The sequence below is a fragment of the Lepidothrix coronata genome, unplaced genomic scaffold (genome assembly GCF_001604755.1).
Source record: "Lepidothrix coronata isolate B3197 unplaced genomic scaffold, Lepidothrix_coronata-1.0 Scaffold1, whole genome shotgun sequence".
NCBI lineage: Eukaryota > Metazoa > Chordata > Aves > Passeriformes > Pipridae > Lepidothrix > Lepidothrix coronata.
Window position 1 is genome coordinate 9,692,767 of NW_016690181.1, and position 18,230 is coordinate 9,710,996.

At 37.3% G+C, this 18,230-nt stretch overlaps 1 protein-coding gene across 4 annotated transcripts; it reads left to right on the top strand.

Moving 5' to 3' along the window:
- The first annotated feature begins 1,447 nt into the window (after positions 1-1,447).
- Positions 1,448-16,865, top strand: KMT5B (lysine methyltransferase 5B). Of its 4 annotated transcripts, none has more exons than XM_017812115.1 (8): positions 1,448-1,517; positions 6,264-6,429; positions 7,655-7,764; positions 9,622-9,788; positions 10,435-10,454; positions 10,638-10,774; positions 12,507-12,703; positions 14,035-16,865. In XM_017812115.1, the coding sequence occupies exons 2-8, from the start codon at positions 6,403-6,405 to the stop codon at positions 15,498-15,500; spliced, it is 2,124 nt and encodes a 707-aa protein (XP_017667604.1). In that variant the 5' UTR covers positions 1,448-1,517; positions 6,264-6,402; the 3' UTR covers positions 15,501-16,865. The 4 variants fall into 4 exon arrangements, with proteins under 4 accessions (XP_017667604.1, XP_017667622.1, XP_017667613.1 ...); XM_017812133.1 differs by having other exon boundaries at positions 6,264-6,364; XM_017812124.1 differs by having other exon boundaries at positions 1,449-1,517; positions 12,507-12,694.
- Positions 16,866-18,230: the final 1,365 nt, after the last annotated feature.

Here is an 18,230-nt window from a genome sequence, read left to right on the forward strand (position 1 = left end):
ATATCATTTGCATTTAAGGGTCTGTGCTGAATCTCTTCTGTATTCTTCAGCTCATTTCAATATAATAATTAATCTTATTAATTTCATCTTAAGGGGTTTGGAGGTTGAAAAAGTTATGTGAATTCTGCTAAATAAGATATTGTGGCTGTATAGTTCAACTTCAGTGTTGTGGTGCTACGGAGATGCTGGGTTAGAGGTACAGAGCTCTTACGTGGTGACAACCTGTTTCACACTGAAGCTTTTACATTTTTCAGACCGCAGTGTCTGTGTACTTTGCAAAATTATTTTTTGTTTTACTTTTGCGTAAAATCTACTTTCTCTGGGTTTTTTAGATTATTTTTACTGGTAACTTAATTCATTAAAGTTCTTTACCTTACTTCTGGTTGTCTTCCTTCACTATGTGTAATCACAGTGATCACACAGTGATTACGTTGGAATCGACTGTTTTGTTGAAACAAACATTTGCCAAATACCCTAAACAACCAAATGACACCCTGCCCTTCAAACCAACACCCGCCACCTTACTTTTACATTTTTTTTAGTTGTACTTATAGCTTCAATAAAAATTGTTACATCTCCAAAAGATGGAGTGGCTTGCATCCAGTAGACATGGTAACTGCTAAATTGAATTTACCATGTGGAGTGTCAGAATAGGAATGGGGGAGAGTGTTGGGGGCGAGGGGTTTGCATCCCCCATATTTATTTTAAAAAAGTATTTCTTATTAAGGAGAATGATATTATATAAAGAATTTTCTTTACTTCTGCCCTGGGCTGTATTGGAGTTTTGACCAGACCTGGTGTGTGTTTAGTGTTCAAGAAATTTAGATAACGTAGAATACTTTCTTCATTAAGAATGCTTGTTTGAAATTTAGCCTCTAAAGAACATGAGGTCCCATATGGAAGTACTGGTGATTAAAGGCAGAAAAAGTTGATCATAACTGATACAACCAGCTTTGAGGGAGGAAAAAAATACTCATACTACAGAGTTAAGCAGGAAAGAAGCCAAAATGTATGTTAATTAAATTTAGTTGTTTACACTTATTTTAAATAGATGATTTTCAAGTCTTGTTGTGCTGTCTTGAATGCTTAACAGGCTTGCAGTTTAGCTTTTGTGCTCAATCTCTGCTACTGTGTGAATAGTAACTTGCTGTCTTTCCACAGCCACGTAAATAGAAATATCATCCAGACAAGGTCCCTGTTGTTAAGAGGCTAATTGGATGATATGTTTTGATAAATTCACTCGTCTTGATGTTCCCTAGTCAGAAATTAAGAAACAGGTTTGGAAGTATAACTCTTTATCGTGCGCTCCTATGCTTTGTGGAGTTTCACTCTGGATCTCCTTCAGGATCAGTTTATCCTTTTTGTTCAAACTCACTGCTCTCAGTGACTGAGACTGAGCAAGGTGCTGTGCTTCTGAACTTACCAGAAACTCTCCTTTAACTTCCTTTATAGGCAAGCATCTCACTGACCTTTGGCTTTATACCTTGGAGTTTCAAGAGTCTTTAAGTACTCCCGAGGTAAGAGAAACTTGAGAGAGAAAGAGCTTTGCTTCCCCGAACCATTTTCCTGTGTCTTCCTTATTGAGACCACATCAGTTTGCCCTTAGTTGGGATAAGATCATCTTCTGTCTGATTTTGAAACTGCAGTAGCCAGAGTTTTTTTGGATCTTGTTGACTAGGGAAAAACAAGTATTTTCTAGGGAAGTGTGAAAAGTTTCTGTTCTGCAGCTTGTGAGGAAGAAGGGCTATTATTATTTCTTTAAAGATAGTGTCATAGCTGGGTTTTTTATTCTTAGCTTACTTTTAACAACAGACTATTTTGCAGAAGATTTCATGTTCCATAAGACCTGACCCCTGAAGTTGTTCGTAGGGTGGCTCAAGGAATCTGTGCATATGAGCAGATTCAAACACTAAAGTGTCTTGTTCAGCTTCCCTTACAGAACTTAATGAAGGTACTGTTCACAGGAGCAAACCAGAAGTCTGCATAAACAATTCTGATTTTAACCGTTTAAAGCGGTTTAGAGACTGGATTGGCTGGTTTGTTCGGTTGGTTTCCTTGTGCTCTATCTCTCTCTTCTTTGAACTAGTTCTCCTGTTTTACTGACACTTAAAAGCCAGTTTCTTTGGCTCGTTTTCTATACATTTTGCTGTGGGGCGTTTTCAGGCTCTCTTCGTGGTGGAGCTCAAAAACAGCTGTGTAGACTCTTCCATCAGGTTTATAGGTTTTGGGGGGTTTATTGTCATGTGTAAATGTGGAAGCCCTGTAACACCAAAGTGGTAGGATGTAAGATTGCTTCTCAAAACCAATTGGCTTTTTGGTTGCGAAGGACTAATACAGAAACTATGATAATATAGTTACATAGTCTATATATAATATAGATAAAAAATTATACTCCTGGGACAAGTGAGGTATCTACCAGCAGACCCTCAAATTCTTAAAGAACACTGGGCTTCTAGGCTTTCTTGTCTTCTTCAGTGTCTCAAATCAGAAGGTACCTTTTAAAGTATATATGGAGATACACCTGTGAAAGACTGAAGCTTTCATGAGGAGTCTGGACTGCAGTATTCTGAATTTACTTGTTAACTTTATATGCCCTCAGTGCAGTTTACATATGCTGTTGAGCTCTGAGCAACTCATTAACTCAAGCTCAGGGTGCACAGTGTCATTCTATTTCACCTGATTTGGGAACCCTTGAAGTGAAATGTTGTACATTGTGTTATTTTCCAGCATCTTCCCGTGTATTTGTGGATACTTTTTGCTTATTTGGATTCCTGCTTATCTTTTCTCATTATCTCTGTTTTGTCACCTTGTAAGTGCAACATTTTGATAGAGGTGCTGCAGGAGGTCCCTTGGTATTGATTTTTGAACCCTTGGGTACAGAGAGTCATGTTGTTTAAAAAACTCAGTTCCTGTTTGAAATGCCTGACATACAGTGCAGCATTCATCTGACCTTATAATGTTTGGGGGTTTGTACAGTCTCTTCACCCCCTTCTTGTTTCCAGCCACCTTTTTGGCCTTTTCAAGACTTCGGCATACACTAACTATTCTACTTCTTCAAAATGGTGTTACTTGAGTTTCTGCTAATCATTTAAAGGAGTGCCACCGGCAGTGTAGAATGCCTGAGACAGGAACCCAAAGAAACACCTACTGAATGTTATCCATGGAGGTATGTGGGTGACTTTTCAAGGGTTGAGGCCGTAGATGTTGACTCAGCCTCTGAGAATGGGAGGTTGTTAGAAACCTGAAATATAAACATCACTTTGGGGCTGTACAATGTGCTTCTAATTGCTAGAAAATGTAGGGTGTTGATTCTTTTTTTGTAGGTCTTGAGAGCCACTGTCAAGCTTGGCATCTGCCCTGTTTTGTTTTTTTCTCTTTATTTTTTTTTCCCAATGGTGGTTCAGTTGGGATAGCTTTCTTCCCGCTGGTAGTTGACTTGGGATACTGTTTTCTTTAGCTAGCCTGTACCAAGCTCCTTGATGATAAACAAGTGTGATTATGTCTATCAGCACATACACTGCCTGTCTGAGGTGCTAATGCAATTTTGAATGTGGTGGCTTTTCCACCTGTCTTTGCTCCTGCAGGTCACATAGCAAAAAAATGGTGCATTTCAACATGTAATATATAGTGTAAGGGAGAGGGCAGTCATTCATGTAGCCCAGAAAGGACAGACATAGCTGAAGACCAACTTTAGCTGTAAATCCTGCAGGTTTTTTCCTTCATGTAATGTTTGCAGATAAAGGTGTAAGCAAAATGTTAACTCTTCATATTTGTGCATATTCTACTTCTGCTTCTCCTGGTATAAGTTTCCTTGATGGAAAAATGTTTCTGATTAAAACTAAAAATGACAGCAGGTCACATTCTGAAACTAGTCAGGTTCAGTTCAGGCTATATGACTTCACATTCTCTTGATGTATGAGGAAGCTCTGTGAGTTATGATTATCAAATCTGGGAGAAATCTTTCTGGTTTTGGGAGAATAGAGATACTTCTGTGTGTGACTGGCAAGTTGAGGGAGACTTTAGTGTGCTGCAGAACAAAAATAATGATGATCATGTCATCTGTAGAGAGTTTTCTTCCATGATACAGTCTTAGCAGCTTGTTAGGCAGTTAGCTTTTTGGGAGGATGGGATAAGTATATTCCTTAATGAAGAGCTTTTTTGGAAACTTGCCAAATGATGCATGCCACAGTTCTAAGCAGGCATCTGTTTCTTAACTGACTCCTGTTTTGTTGTTATATCCCAGCCAGAAGAAAATTTACCTGTCTGCTCAGAACTCCTTACTGTGCTGTGTTCTCTGAAAACTCACAAGTTTATGCTGATAAATTTTGCTGTGTTCAAAAGTGTCTCAAAGGTTGCTTAGTCATTATATTACAAGGAAGTTTTTCTGAAGGAGAATGCAGAGATGATTTATAAAAGCGGTAGCATGGAACACTGATAACCTGCTGAAAGTGATACTGCTGTTAGGAGGTCTGTCTTTATTGTATCAGGAGCATAAATACAGCACTTTCTTTCTAATGAAGGAAATTGAATCCTCATCATTGTTAGTTCTTTCTTATTAGATTCTTAGCATCTTAAAAGGTGAAATAAAATTGAGTTAACACTTAAGGTATTTTGTTTCCTTCACACAAGTTGCATAGAAGCAGCAACTCTTACTTGGTCATTTGAAAAGAAGTTACTGGCAACATTCTAAGATAAGAATAAGCCAATTTATGTGGTAATTTAAAAAACAGTATCAGTGAGGAAGTTGATGAGGTTTCCTTCCACCAACTTCAATAATTTATTTCCCCTTGTTTACTTTTGTCGTCGAATACCGACTTCATTTGGTAAGTAAGAGGAAATAAAATCAGCGTGGTAATGCACGTCAAGCAGCAAGTAACAGGACTTAGTCTTACAGATTTACTCAAAAGCTGTCAGTTTGTTTAGCTCTTCTGTCATATGTTGTTTAGGCAAAACATACGAATTGTAAAAAGATCTGCAGAAAACCATTTCTCATGACCCTAGAAAATTTTTATCTTTGTGAAGAGTCCCCTGGGGTGTGTCATACACTTAAATGTACACACACCCAACCTCTGTCCCAAAGCAGAGCATATATGGGTATGTGCTCAGTCAATTTATAGAGATTCGACATAATCTCTAATTTAAAGTGCTGCTTTCTCTTGGTGGTTTTGCAGCTCAAAATGGAGCTTCTGCTTCTGGCAGTCATGCAGTTTTTTTGTTACCTGTTTTTTTTACTGTTGAATATATGAAGGGCAGTTTCTCTTAAATCTCAATCTTTGGGAAGAAGGTGGAATTCTCTGCTAATGTACAGGGGTTCATTTTCATATTTTACCTGCCCATGATTTTTCAGCTACTTGTTTCCTGTAGCCAGTGTTTGGGGGAAAAAATTCTTAAAACTGCACTAACTTGTGGAACCTTAATCTTCCACGGATGTAGTAGCTCTGCCGTGTCTTACCATTTATAGATACTTCTTCTGTAGCCATTTAGAGGTGTGTTTTGTATGAATGCACATGTTAAGTTTGCATTCCACATAAACCTATGTAGTGAATTTGTCAATATAATAATGTTTTGGGTTTGGCAGAAGTTGATTTGAAATCACTCAAGATAGTTGTGCGTTTTTTCTGTTTCGAGATTTCTTATTCGGTCTCTTTGGTTGCACTGCCTAATTGTTTACTCCCTATTTAAAAAAAATCATGTGGCATGTGATGTTGTAGAGGGCTTAAATTTAAAATCACATATGCCCACATACACACAACCCAGTTACAAAAGCCAGTACTGTGCGCAGATCCCCTAATACCAATGTTAACTAGGAAACTTAACAGCATCCAGTTTATTTGCAGAATTTTTTTGCACAACTACTTTGAATGATAACAAATTTGTTAACTAAAGTTATACTATTATTAAAAAAGTAACGCTTTTATTATAATAGTTCTTTAGCTGCTTTGTTCCAAATGACAGGTGCTGAAAACAGGGAAATATTATTGTGCATTGGTTAACCTTATCAGAGATTTGTTTTGTAAATAAATCATGCTTGTTGGCAGAATAGAGGATTTTAAAGGTTCCAGGTAGTACTCTTGGCTTTGCAGTACTTCTGCCCCTTCCTCAGGAAATGAGGACCTGTGATTTGAGTACCTGATGGTCAGTCTGTTTATGCTAGGAGTTAAATATTGATATGACTAGCAAAAGAACTCTGTACTGTGAGTAACTGTAAGGAAGAATTGAGAGTGATTGACAATGGACTGGAATAGCTTTATTCTTTATTTCAGATTTCGACCTATTAAAGGAAGGCAAGAAGAACTAAAAGAGGTGATTGAACGTTTTAAGAAAGATGAGCACTTAGAAAAAGCCTTCAAGTCCTTGACGTCAGGTGACTGGGCCCGGCACTATTTTCTTAACAAGAACAAAATGCAGGAAAGGTTGTTCAAGGAACATGTAGGTGTATTTGTAATTAATGTGCTTTTTCAGATGGTTGAAAGGCTAAGAAAACATAAAAGTTTCTTAGGAATGTAGCAGTAGTAAAGCAATCAATTGCTCCGTTACATGTTAATTGTTTGATTGTTTTTTTATCAGAAACTTCCTTTGTTTTTTAAAGCCAACTAGACACACCCTCACTTTTATTTTTGTCGTTAACTTACAGTGCCATTTATTAATAGACATGTAAAAAGGAAGGTGAAGTTTTTTCCCCTTCATTGTTTGTTTTGTGGTTTGGTTGGGGTTTTTTTCATTTTTGTTTTTTAGTTGGGTTTGTTGTTTTGTTTGTTTTTTGTTTTTTTTTTTGCTTACAGCTATTTTTAATCAAATTGGGTGACAAAGGAAGGTAAAGGAAAAGGGAGGAACCTTGTTACCTCAAAATACCTCAGTTGTTTTGGGTATAGGGGCTTTATGTGGGAGTGTTATTCCTCTTCCTCTACTTGCCATACCCCAAATCCATTTTGTATGTAACATAAAAGTTGTTGATTCTCAAAGTTCAAAGCAAGAAAATCATCTTTTGTTGTTTGTTTTTTTTTTTACTTAAAAAAAAAAAGAAACTTCTTCAGGAATGAGTCTATTGTTTCCAGATACAATCAAAAGGAATTTGGCCTACTTTAGAGTGCACCAAATCTAGTAATGTAGAAAAAAATTAGCAGAAAAAAACCTCTGCTTTGTCAAATGCTTTTTGAGTAATACAACCAAATTTCACCTGAAAAAAATTGATCCAGTCCCTGAATTCATTATCTAAATTTGTCATGGAAGTAATATCTTTTTTTCAGAACTTCAAATAATAACGTGAGTTCCTGTAGATTGTTAGATCTCAGTGGTTCTTAAAGATTTGAGATTACTTGAATGCAACTATTCAGTGACTTTAAGGAAAAAAATTATCCATTTTCATTGGTTGGTCCAGTTTTGTACCATTCAAGGCATTTTTAATTTTCTTAAACTCTTTGCATAGTCACATTACCCACGTGAGGATTCTTGCAAGTCATTGTGAAGAAATAAGACCAACATAATGTGTATAGCTAAAATGTACAGAGATGCATTTCAGCAGACAGTATCCCATTGCAGTATCCATTTTGTGTGTGTTTTTGTGCAGGTCACTGACTTTCACTATTTATATAAGAAGTTCCTCACTGCTTTTGTTTTGCTTGTAACAGGAAAATACTGGGTTTTTTCATTGCAGGTATTTATTTATTTACGAATGTTTGCAACTGACAGTGGGTTTGAGATCCTGCCTTGTAATCGGTATTCTTCAGAGCAAAATGGAGCCAAAATTGTTGCAACGAAAGAATGGTAAGAAATGCATTTACTGTTGCATTCTGTTTCTGTCAATTATTTTGAAAGACCCTAAAAAAGATATTAAAAAGGGTGATTTAGAACTGCAACTCATGAAATACAGTTCTGTATTGTTACTTGCAAATTGAATTTTGTGTGTGTTTTTGCTAAGTACTTAACACAGGATACATGCCTCTGGAAGACATTCCTTTGTATATTTGGGCGTATCCATATAGTGTTCATTATACAAGTTTTTTTTTAATCTTGTTTTCAGTCAGATAATTGTTTTCCTCTAGTCACGAGCTGCTGGCCTCCTGTGAGAAACATGACATTACGGTGGATTTGCAGCAAATTATTGTGGGAGAAATGAGTTTTTCGCCTTCGTGAAACAGGGGTGTTATTTGCATATTTTGATTGTCCAAGATAAATCTCTCTTGGAAACACAAAGTTGGAACCCCATTGTATTTCTGCATCTCATTTTGGAACATCTGAGTTTCATTATAAGCATATGCATGGCAACACTAGTAGATTCCAAATTAATTCAGATTTTAAAATAAACTCACACACAAATTATGTTAGCTTTGCTTAGTGGCAGTACACATTCACACCAGCGCGTCTGAGGTGACGAAATGCTGTTATGTGTGGGCTAGGATGGAGTGGCTGGACACTGGGCTGGCAGCAACACAACCTCCACGTGTTGTTGAGTAATCTTTAAGTAGTCTGAGGCTAGTTTCTAACTCCTCATGACCGTAGTTGAAAGTTCCACGATCAGGATACAACCCCCAAAAAAAATACCAGTTGGTGATTTTTTTGTTTAAATTCACCCCTTGGCTGATTCTTGAAGCTTTGTATGTAGGTGTGTTGGAAATGAATTAACTTTCCATGCTCAAATCTTGAGTGGCCTGAGAGCAAGGAAGACAGGAAAGTTGCTTCTTAACCCTCTTGATATCTGGAAAACTATTGAGACTCAAACTTGATAGAGTTCTCAGCGTTCTCTATCAGAGGAGACTTTTGCACCTGAAAGACTTGGCTTCTAGTGTATGTCCTTCATGTAGGTTTAGTATATGCATATTCATCTGTGTCACAGTAATCTGGCCAAAATATGGAATGGCCACTCTGAGGAGCAGTGGAAACAGTGCCCATGCAGGGGAGCAGAAGTGGTGTGCTTCTTCCTAGGCTGAGCAGTCAATGCCTCTGCTCTGTTCATGATGGCAGATGGGCTGCCTGCACACCAAGGCTTCCTGGGTTTGTGGATTTTTGTTGGTGTGCATCCTTCCCCCTTCCTCGGTCTGTTTCAACTAACAGCTTCATGCTGAAGATCTGCTCATGAGAGAGGAAAACATCTTGCTTGAATTCTGGCCTTTGTTCGAGTCAGTACTGGGCCTCATTTAAGAAGCCATGGAGTTGTAAGCATTTTCATTATGCCGGGTTTTCCTGGCCACAGGAAGAAGCATAGGAAACGCCAAGCAGGAGCAGCTGTAGGAAGTCAAAATATCTTAAGTGTCGATGGGGAGGGAGTGTACACAAATGAAAAGATCTCGCTTTTGGTTTTAACAACTGTAGAAGCTGAAGTAATCAACTCTTACAATTTCTTGCCTGCAGTCTCAGGAAATGGTAGAAATAATGGTCATAATTGTTACTGACGTCAGATTTGATTAATTGATTCTATATAGTAGCATAAAAACATCTATTTCGAGTCTGGAAAAAAGTTATTCAGCCTAATATCCTGTCTCTCAGTGAATTAAAACATGAGGCTTATAGGGGTTGTGGAATGGTTTGTCAATAACAAGAAGTGTTTTGCAACTTTTCTTTTTGTGAAATTATTTTGTAATTTTGACACATGTATTCTTATTTCTGCTACTCTTTGCACTAAAGGAAACGAAATGATAAAATAGAATTACTTGTGGGCTGCATTGCTGAACTATCAGAAATGGAAGAAAACATGCTGCTGAGACATGGGGAAAATGACTTCAGCGTCATGTATTCCACACGAAAAAACTGTGCACAACTGTGGCTTGGTCCTGCTGCATTTATCAATCATGGTGAGTAGTAAATGCAGGAAGCATGTTAAAGGGCATAAGCAATTCTACTCAGAAGCATTATTATATGTGAGCTGAATAACACAAGAACTTGGAGAAAAATGTCTGAATCTGACATACGGTATTACTGTAGGACAAAATCTGTTGGGATTTTCCCAGCCAGAGCTGATCAGCTGTGAACTGGGAAACTCCCAGAAGGCTCTAGGAAGTGATGCCTTCTTACTTGAAATCGATTTTGGAACTGACAGCTAAATTAGTGGGGCATATTGTGGGTTACCTTGAGTTCTCTGTGAACTTAGTCAACAGTAACATCTTTCTTAAGTAAACTTCTTATGCCTCTTTAACATTTTACACAGAAGTTTAGCAATTCAGGGAAAAGCAGGTAGGACTTAAGATAAATCTGTTCACCCTAAAGAGGAGGGAAACTGAACATTTGTGGTAGAATAGGGAAGAGCTCAGAAACCCAACTATGTCAAAACAAGTACCTTTTGAAGTATGATTTTGTGCATTACTAACTTAACTCCCAATATTTAGTTGAGATTCTACAGTTATTAAAGTCAGAGTGAATCCTTACTTTAGATATCTACAACTATTCATGTTTCAGGTCTTATCCACAGTTAATTGACTTTATCTTTTGGACCTTTTTCAGATTGCAGACCTAACTGTAAGGTAAGCAAGAAATTAAAAGTAAATAAATAAAGCACCCTGCTTTTTTGTTTTGTTTTGTTTTTCTTTGTCCCTGCAACTTTTCTTCCCTGACTGTTTTACTTTTATTTCTTACTCAGATACTATACAGCCTTAATGCTTAACCTTATTTTATACCTTTTCCCTTCCTGTCATCTCCTTCCCCAGTTTGTATCAACGGGCAGAGATACGGCATGTGTGAAAGCTCTAAGAGATATTGAACCTGGAGAAGAAATCTCTTGTTACTATGGAGATGGGTTTTTTGGAGAAAATAATGAATACTGCGAATGTTACACCTGTGAAAGGTATACATTGATGTAAATAGGTTCCGTGATATATTTTGTGAAACTGGAAGTCCTTGATTATGAGTACTCAGATTTTTGGACACAAAATAATTGCTTCCTAGGTATCTACTGTAATGATTTTTCTATGTTGTTACAGAATGGTCATGATTCCTGAGAACTCTGCATTCTGTTTTTCTTTTGAGTCTCTTTCTGGAGATAGCCCAACATGAGACAAAGTGGATCAAATCATAAGTGTAGATTCTTAGAAATATTTGTACTGAATAAAGTAGAATTGGAAGGAAAAACAGTTACAGCTTCTACAAGACCATTGTCAACTGTTCCCCAACATTTGCTCCTTTTTGCACTAGAAAAAGCAAATTTCGTTTTTATATGTTGACCTGAAGTTCTCTTCTGCTGGGAATGGGCAAGATAGTTTTTCACCCAATGCTATTAGAATTTGGGAGTTTGTGTATTTGTAAAGATCTACTAGTTTGGACAGTATTCCCCTATATCTGTGCATCACATAATAGCAGCAGAGTTGTTATATTTCGTTTTCACCTGTGCTGTCGCAATCTGCTTTCTTCACAAAATCAGTTGAAAGAATTTCCTAGTTGGTTTTTGCCACACTGAAATTTCTGCTCACTGTGGGCAGACAGGCTCAGCATCATTTGAGAGAGCTTCACCCAGTTCCAAGAGGAATTTCATGGAACTCTTAACGGTTCTGTTACTGTTGGATCTAACTGTAGAAAGAAAAACCCTACAAAGGACAAAATATTGGTCATTTTGAGAATATGACCGATGAGAATTTGTCATATTGACAATAGCATAGTGCACCTACATATAAATAGTTCAATAATCTACTTTCATTTTTACTGGCTAGTTTGGTCACTAACAAATCTTGCAAATCAAGGGAAAACCTTCTGGTAAGGGCGTCCAAGCTCGTGTGATGTTGGTGGATCATTCCAAGTGAAGGGTACAATCTCAGACTTTATCTCGAGAGATGCTAGTAAAAATGTACTTCAGTCCTGGGACTATTCAGTGTTGAATAAATGGGCACCATGATTGTTGATTTCAGTGTTTTACAGACGTGCTTTCTTTTTGAGGGCAAACTAGTTTTGCGTGTCTGAACATTTGCATTACCTTGTCATTTTTGTATTTTAAGTGCGTGAAAACATTATTTTTTAAAGCTAATGTTTGGGTGATTCTAGCTTTAGGAATTTGCATTTCAGTCACAAGGCAGTGTTACAGCAATCAAATATGAAAGATTTTGTTTTAGGGAAGTTAGTAAGGACTCATTTTTCCTTGTTCAAGACAGATGAGGCAACTGTTGCTTTGTACGCCACAAAAAAAAAAAATCATATTTAAGTGACTCAATTTTGACTGTGCTGTAAAGGGTGTTAATTTGTAATGTTAAAATGCTTGACTTTGAAGAAACTGTGGGTATGTTTGGAGCAGTGGGTAATTTGGTGCTGTACAATTTTTTTCAAGCTTCCAAAAGTCATTCCCAGGAAGATTTGCTTTTGTCCATGTACTCTTTCTAGGTGAGCCTGCTGTTCATGCTGGCCAACTGAGACATGTAGGCACCAAAGATGACGTGTCAGAAGACAAAACAACCTACAAAATGCGAACCAATTCAGTGGCTCTTGGTATCATTTATCCAGATATTCCTGGGATTCAAACTACTGTATATGAAACAAAGCTGTAAGTTTACATTGAGATTTATTAATACTTTGTGTCCTCTTTTTCTTTGTAGACGTGGAACTGGTGCTTTTAAATCAAGAGTGGGATTACCAGCACCTACTCCTGTGATTAATAGTAAATATGGACTGAGAGAAACAGATAAACGATTGAACAGGCTTAAAAAGTTGGGTGACAGCAGCAAGAATTCAGACAGCCAGTCTGTCAGCTCTAACACTGATGCAGATACCACTCAGGAAAAAGGTAATGCAAGTAAGTAAAGGGAAAAGCTTGGAGACGTTAAACGTTTCTTAAAAACATGGAAAACTTTCACTGTGATGGAATTTCTCTCTTAGTGTTGAGATGTTCTCAGATACTGGTCATTAAAACTGTAATTTATTGAGGAATCTGAAGGCAATTTAAATAGCAAATTCATGGCTTTCCACAAGTGTTTCAAGAACAATAGGTGGCATGTTATTGTTTTGTTTTATTTATATCAAAATCAAATACAAAGTGTAAAAACTTAACGTCCTGTCACTAATGTCTGTATTTCAGAATAAGGTAAACTACCACAGGCAGTAGTGTGGTTTAGGAAAGGAAACTTACACAGTTTGAATTATCTATATTCTGTAGGAAAACAATTGTTAAATAAATACTTTTAGTAGAGATTACTAAAGAAATAGTAATTTCCTTTAGAGTTTGTTTAAATTGGGCTGCTCTTCCCTCTCCACATTCAGAATTGATAGGTCAGGTACCTATTCTGAAGTGAAAGTGCACACAGTTAGTAATTTCAGAAGAAATTGGAAGGGATTTTTGTTTGTAATGTTCCTGCAAAACTTCCCTTGATGGAGTAGTGAGTATCATTTACTTGCTTTCCCCCCTTTCCCACCCTCACCACCCTCAGTATGGGCAAAATGTAAATAATTTAAACTTTGACTTAACTAGTAAAGTTTGGAGCCACATAAAATATTATGGTGCCAGTTGTTTCCTGTTTGCTGCTGTGATATTAAATAAACAAAAGAAAACAAAAACAAAACACATACACACACACAAAAAAAACCCACCTCAAAACATTTCCCCAAAAGGTTTTATAGTCTCTAATTACCTGGATTTAGAGTTGCACATCTGTTGTGCAGAGGAAGGTTTTTTTTGCTTGTGACAGTTAAGTGATACCTGAAACTGAAACCACTACATTAGTTAAGGTGTTTGGGGTTTTTATCTCCCTCTTGAGGAAAAAATCCCAGAGTTAATACTGAAGCATGCTGATCCTCAGATTTTGCTGGAATAATACTCAGTAAAAACTGTGGATAATATCAAATAGATGGGGTTTTTTTTAATTGGTAGAAGAAAAAATTCAGTAAAAACCAAACTTGGTTGGTGAGGGGAAGTTTATCTGCAATGTAGTTGTACTTTTGGCTCGTTTGACAATTCCTTTCATGTCTTGAGTTGCAAGTTAAGCAGTCTCATTCCTTACTGCATACTGTCTGTCCTATTTCATGGATTCTCTTGAAGTGTTCCAAATAAATGAAATAACTACAGTATTTGGGAGTGGGAAATTCAGGATAAAGAAGTGTCATAACAAAACTTAATTTCTTCTTTTGCAGCTAACAGAAAATCTTCAATTGGCGTTAAAAAGAACAGCAAAAATAGAACGTTAACCAGACAGTCTATATCAAGAATTCCAGCATCATCAAATTCTACCTCATCTAAACTAACTCATATAAATAATTCCAGGGTACCAAAGAGACTGAAAAAGCCTGCAAAGCCTTTACTTTCAAAGATAAAGTTGAGAAATCAGTGCAAAAGGCCAGAGCAAAAGAATGCCTCTAGAAAGCTTGAAATGGGAAATTTAGTTCTCAAAGAGCCTAAAGTAGTTTTGTATAAAAACTTGCCCATTAAAAAGGATAAAGAATTGGAGGGACCAGTCAAAGTTGCAGTCTCTAGCGGATGCTTAACGAGGCACGCAGCGAGAGAACATAAACTGAATTCTGTGAAAGGTGCTCATGAGCATGGTGATATTCCACCCTGCACATACATAACAAGGAGGTCGATGAGAACAAGGATGAGTTTGAAGGAGACCTCTGACACAAAGCTTGAACCAAATACGTTGGATAGCTATAAGAATAATTTGACTGGAACACAATCGGACGTTGTAGAGCAGCAGTCTCGTGCGGGAAACGAAAACGAGGTGGCTCATGGACCATCACATAAAGGGGAGGGGAGGTGCCAGAAAAATGATGCAGGCACATCAAAAAAGAAATCTCGACAAGGAAAGCTTGTGAAAACATCTTCAAAAACAGAGGAAATTGATACTATGCACAACACAGCTGTGAAAGACAAAGTACCAGATTTGATTAGTTCTCATTCAGAACTTGAAGAGAGGAATAATGTGGTGGACACACCTGTTGGCTTTAAAGACTGCATCCCTGGATCTGGTGGCTGCTCTGTAACAACTGACAATTTTAAAGCAAAAGACAGCTTTAGAACTGCAAAAAGTAAAAAGAAAAGACGAATCACAAGGTATGATGCACAACTTATCCTTGAAAATAGCTCTGGGATCCCTAAACTGACTCTTCGTAGGCGCCATGATAGCAGTAGCAAGACAAATGATCAAGAAAGTGATGGAATGAATTCTTCAAAAATAAGCATCAAATTAAGTAAAGACCATGAAAAGGATAATAACTTATATGTAGCAAAGCTAAATAATGGGTTTAACTCAGGATCAGGCAATAGTTCAACAAAATTAAAAATACAGCTAAAACGAGAGGAAGAAAACAGAGGGACATACCCTGAGGACCTTCATGAAAATGGTATGTGTTGTAGTGAAACTCTGTCCGTTTTGGAGTCAAGAATGGAAGTAGATGATTATGGTCACTATGAAGAGGAAACAGCAGATGAATCTTCATCAGAAGAGGACGATGAAGAGGAAGATGATTATGATGATGAGTTTGATGACTTTATTCCTCTTCCTCCAGCGAAGAGATTAAGGCTTATTGTTGGCAAGGATTCAATAGATATTGATATTTCTTCCAGGAGGAGAGAAGATCAGTCTTTAAGGCTCAATGCATAAGCTTATAGGTCTTAAACTGACCTGGATGTCATTTTTAAAAAAAAATATAAAAAATAAAATTAAAAAATAATAATAATTAAAAAAAAAAACAACAAAAATTCCATTTGATTATTCCTCAACTAAAGAACTTTCTGAAAAACTTAGTGGCAGCACTTCTTTATTCACCTGTCAACGTAATATTGTAGAAAGTGTACAGCATCCTGACTCTTCTTAAGTCTGATTTGTGCAGATTTTTATTGTACTTTTTAATAGCCTTCTTATGTGCAATTCCGAGTTAGAGGTAATGCTCTGTTGTAAAATAAAGGCTCAAGCAAAGTTATGAAATTGCATCAGATCTTTCCATGCAGGACAATGAGAATACAGTGTGGCTACAGAATTATTTTTGATCGGTAAGAGCGTTAGTTTGCTCTTACGCTATTTGACTAAACAATTTACAAAATCATAGTAGCAGCATATTAAGGTTTTCTAGTATATGTTAATATCACCAGCAATGATCTACAGCTTTCCAGTTTATTTGCTAGATGGTTTTTTCCCCCCTTGGAGTTTGTCAGTTTTAACACTGTATGCTGTCCCAGACGTACTGTTTGTGGCCTTTGTTATAGTAGCAAACCGTTGGTTGGAAGTCAAATTGATTTCTTTAAAAAAGAGAAAAAAATATGAAAAGGTGTTGACAATTTGCTGACTTTTTAGTACATTATATGTACAAGGGTAGCAGTATGCAGAATAAAAGTTTGGATATGGTGTATTTATTGCTTGTTACGTAAATTAAACACCTTGTATTTAACACTTTTCAATACTTTTAGATAAAATTGTTCTTTGCAAGAATGATTGGTGCTTATTTTTTCAAGAATTTGCTGTGAAATAATGTGATTACGACGGGCAACATTTATCCAATGAACTGCAGCTATCCTAAATTGGTTCTTCATATTTTTCTGTTGCACTTGTAAAATGCTACAAGGAATTTAAAGAAAATCTATTCACTTTAACTTATGATAGTTTTATCAAATTAAAAACAACTAAGTCACAGCTTTTGTTCTGTGGTAACCTATAAATTGTTTGTCTTTTAAGAACCAGTTGTAAAAGACTGAAAAAATATGTATATGTTGTAAATATTTGTGTGTTGTGAGAAATTTTGTCATATGAAATTGAGATAACTTACCAGAAGGGTTTTTAAGTTTAGAAATACATCCATGCCAATAAAATAGGAAACTGTAAACCTAGTTTTAAACTCTGCATCAGTTGGAGTTCTTTGCTCATACATAGTTCACATAATACTTCAGAGTCTGCTTTATAACAATGAAGAGCATCAGGGCGATCTTTGGCTCTTTGGTTTTTAATAAAAGAATGTTAGGAAACCTCTGGGCACAATGGACTTGTTTGTATGTATAAATCAGCTTGTTCATAATCCATTTCTTTGAAACAGGTCTAAAACATCATAGTTGACATAACTGTGTATCGCTTCAGTCTGTGGTATTTGTGTTTCTACTCAGCCATGGATTAAGGTTTAGAGTTTCTATATCTGGGGGTGTAGAAACAAGTTTCATCCTAAAACAGTTGGTGTTGGATTGGTTAAGTCTACTGTTGGCTGCACAGGATTATCCTGTCTGCCCGAAAGAGCAAGAGCTTGAGTTGCGTGGCCACTGTGCTACCCAGTGGTGAACTGGAGAACATCCATGGAGAGAATTAAGTGTAGAATTAAACCCAATACTTGTAACTTTGTAACTTGTAACGGTCTGCTAAAGGTCAGGTCACTGTGTCTCATGCACAGGGTGTGTATTTTTTTAAAACATGAGTAGGTCTGTCTGTCTGCAATGTACGGCCTCTCCAGTCAGACCTGGGCATTTGGTTCAGGGAAGACAACACGAAAGCTTTGGTGAGTACGCTGACAGCTGTGTGGATCGTCTTCTGGGATCTTTAAATGTCCAGTATCATATAAAACGGGTTATTAAATGTTGGGTTAAAGGAAAGATAGCTGTGTTATTAAGGGCTTGCTTTGTAGTAGGAAGTGTACTAGGAAACAGTTGATGACAAATGACAGTAGTATAGCTCTTTCCTCAAGAATTGCCAGGCATTTTCACTGTGTGCTGTGCCCTGCAAGCATGTGGCTGTATCAGTGAGAGCTGTGAGGAGCTGAACAGAGCATCTGCTCACTTTTCCTTCACTGCCTTATGGGTTATTGCTGCAGCATGCTCTGGGATACCAGTTCCCCTGCTCAATCCACAGGCAGTTTTCCTTGCAGCCTTCTGTCTCCCTGCTGCTCCTGCTTGCAGATTCATCTGGCAGCCTTGGTGGTTGTCGTGCGGAGGTAATAGGTTTACAGAAACGTAATTCACCTGGGGATGTGAGGGAGAGGGAGATGATGCAGCAAGTAAACATTGCCCACCGTTGTTGGTATTTACTGACCAGTGTACTTAAGAGCAAGTTTAGGGCCTGCTAAACCAGCATCAAGCAATGAGAGCAGATCATAAAACAGGTGGGGAAGAAATCGCAAATTAATCCTCCCCTTAGATGTAGAAGCTGTTTTCCTGGCCACTGAATTCGTAGTTCAGCCAACTCCCTAATGAAACGTGCTTTCCTTTTTCTCTGGTGTGAAAATAAGTGTAAGTAGCTCTTTGGGCATCAGATCTCTGGATTGGTCTTGTTTATTGAACAACCTTCTTGTCTTGGAGAGTCTGAGCAAAAGCTCGAAGTCATTTCCAGGGTAGATGGGTCCACAGCTGTGTCCTGCTA

Bases quoted from the DNA above. Each gene is read 5' to 3' on its own strand.
- KMT5B (XM_017812115.1), top strand. From the start codon at position 6,403: ATGCAGGAAAGGTTGTTCAAGGAACAT. The intron at 7,765-9,621 runs GTAAGAAATGCA...TTTGCACTAAAG, and splicing joins ATTGTTGCAACGAAAGAATG to GAAACGAAATGATAAAATAG. The intron at 12,704-14,034 runs GTAAGTAAAGGG...CTTCTTTTGCAG, and splicing joins TCAGGAAAAAGGTAATGCAA to CTAACAGAAAATCTTCAATT.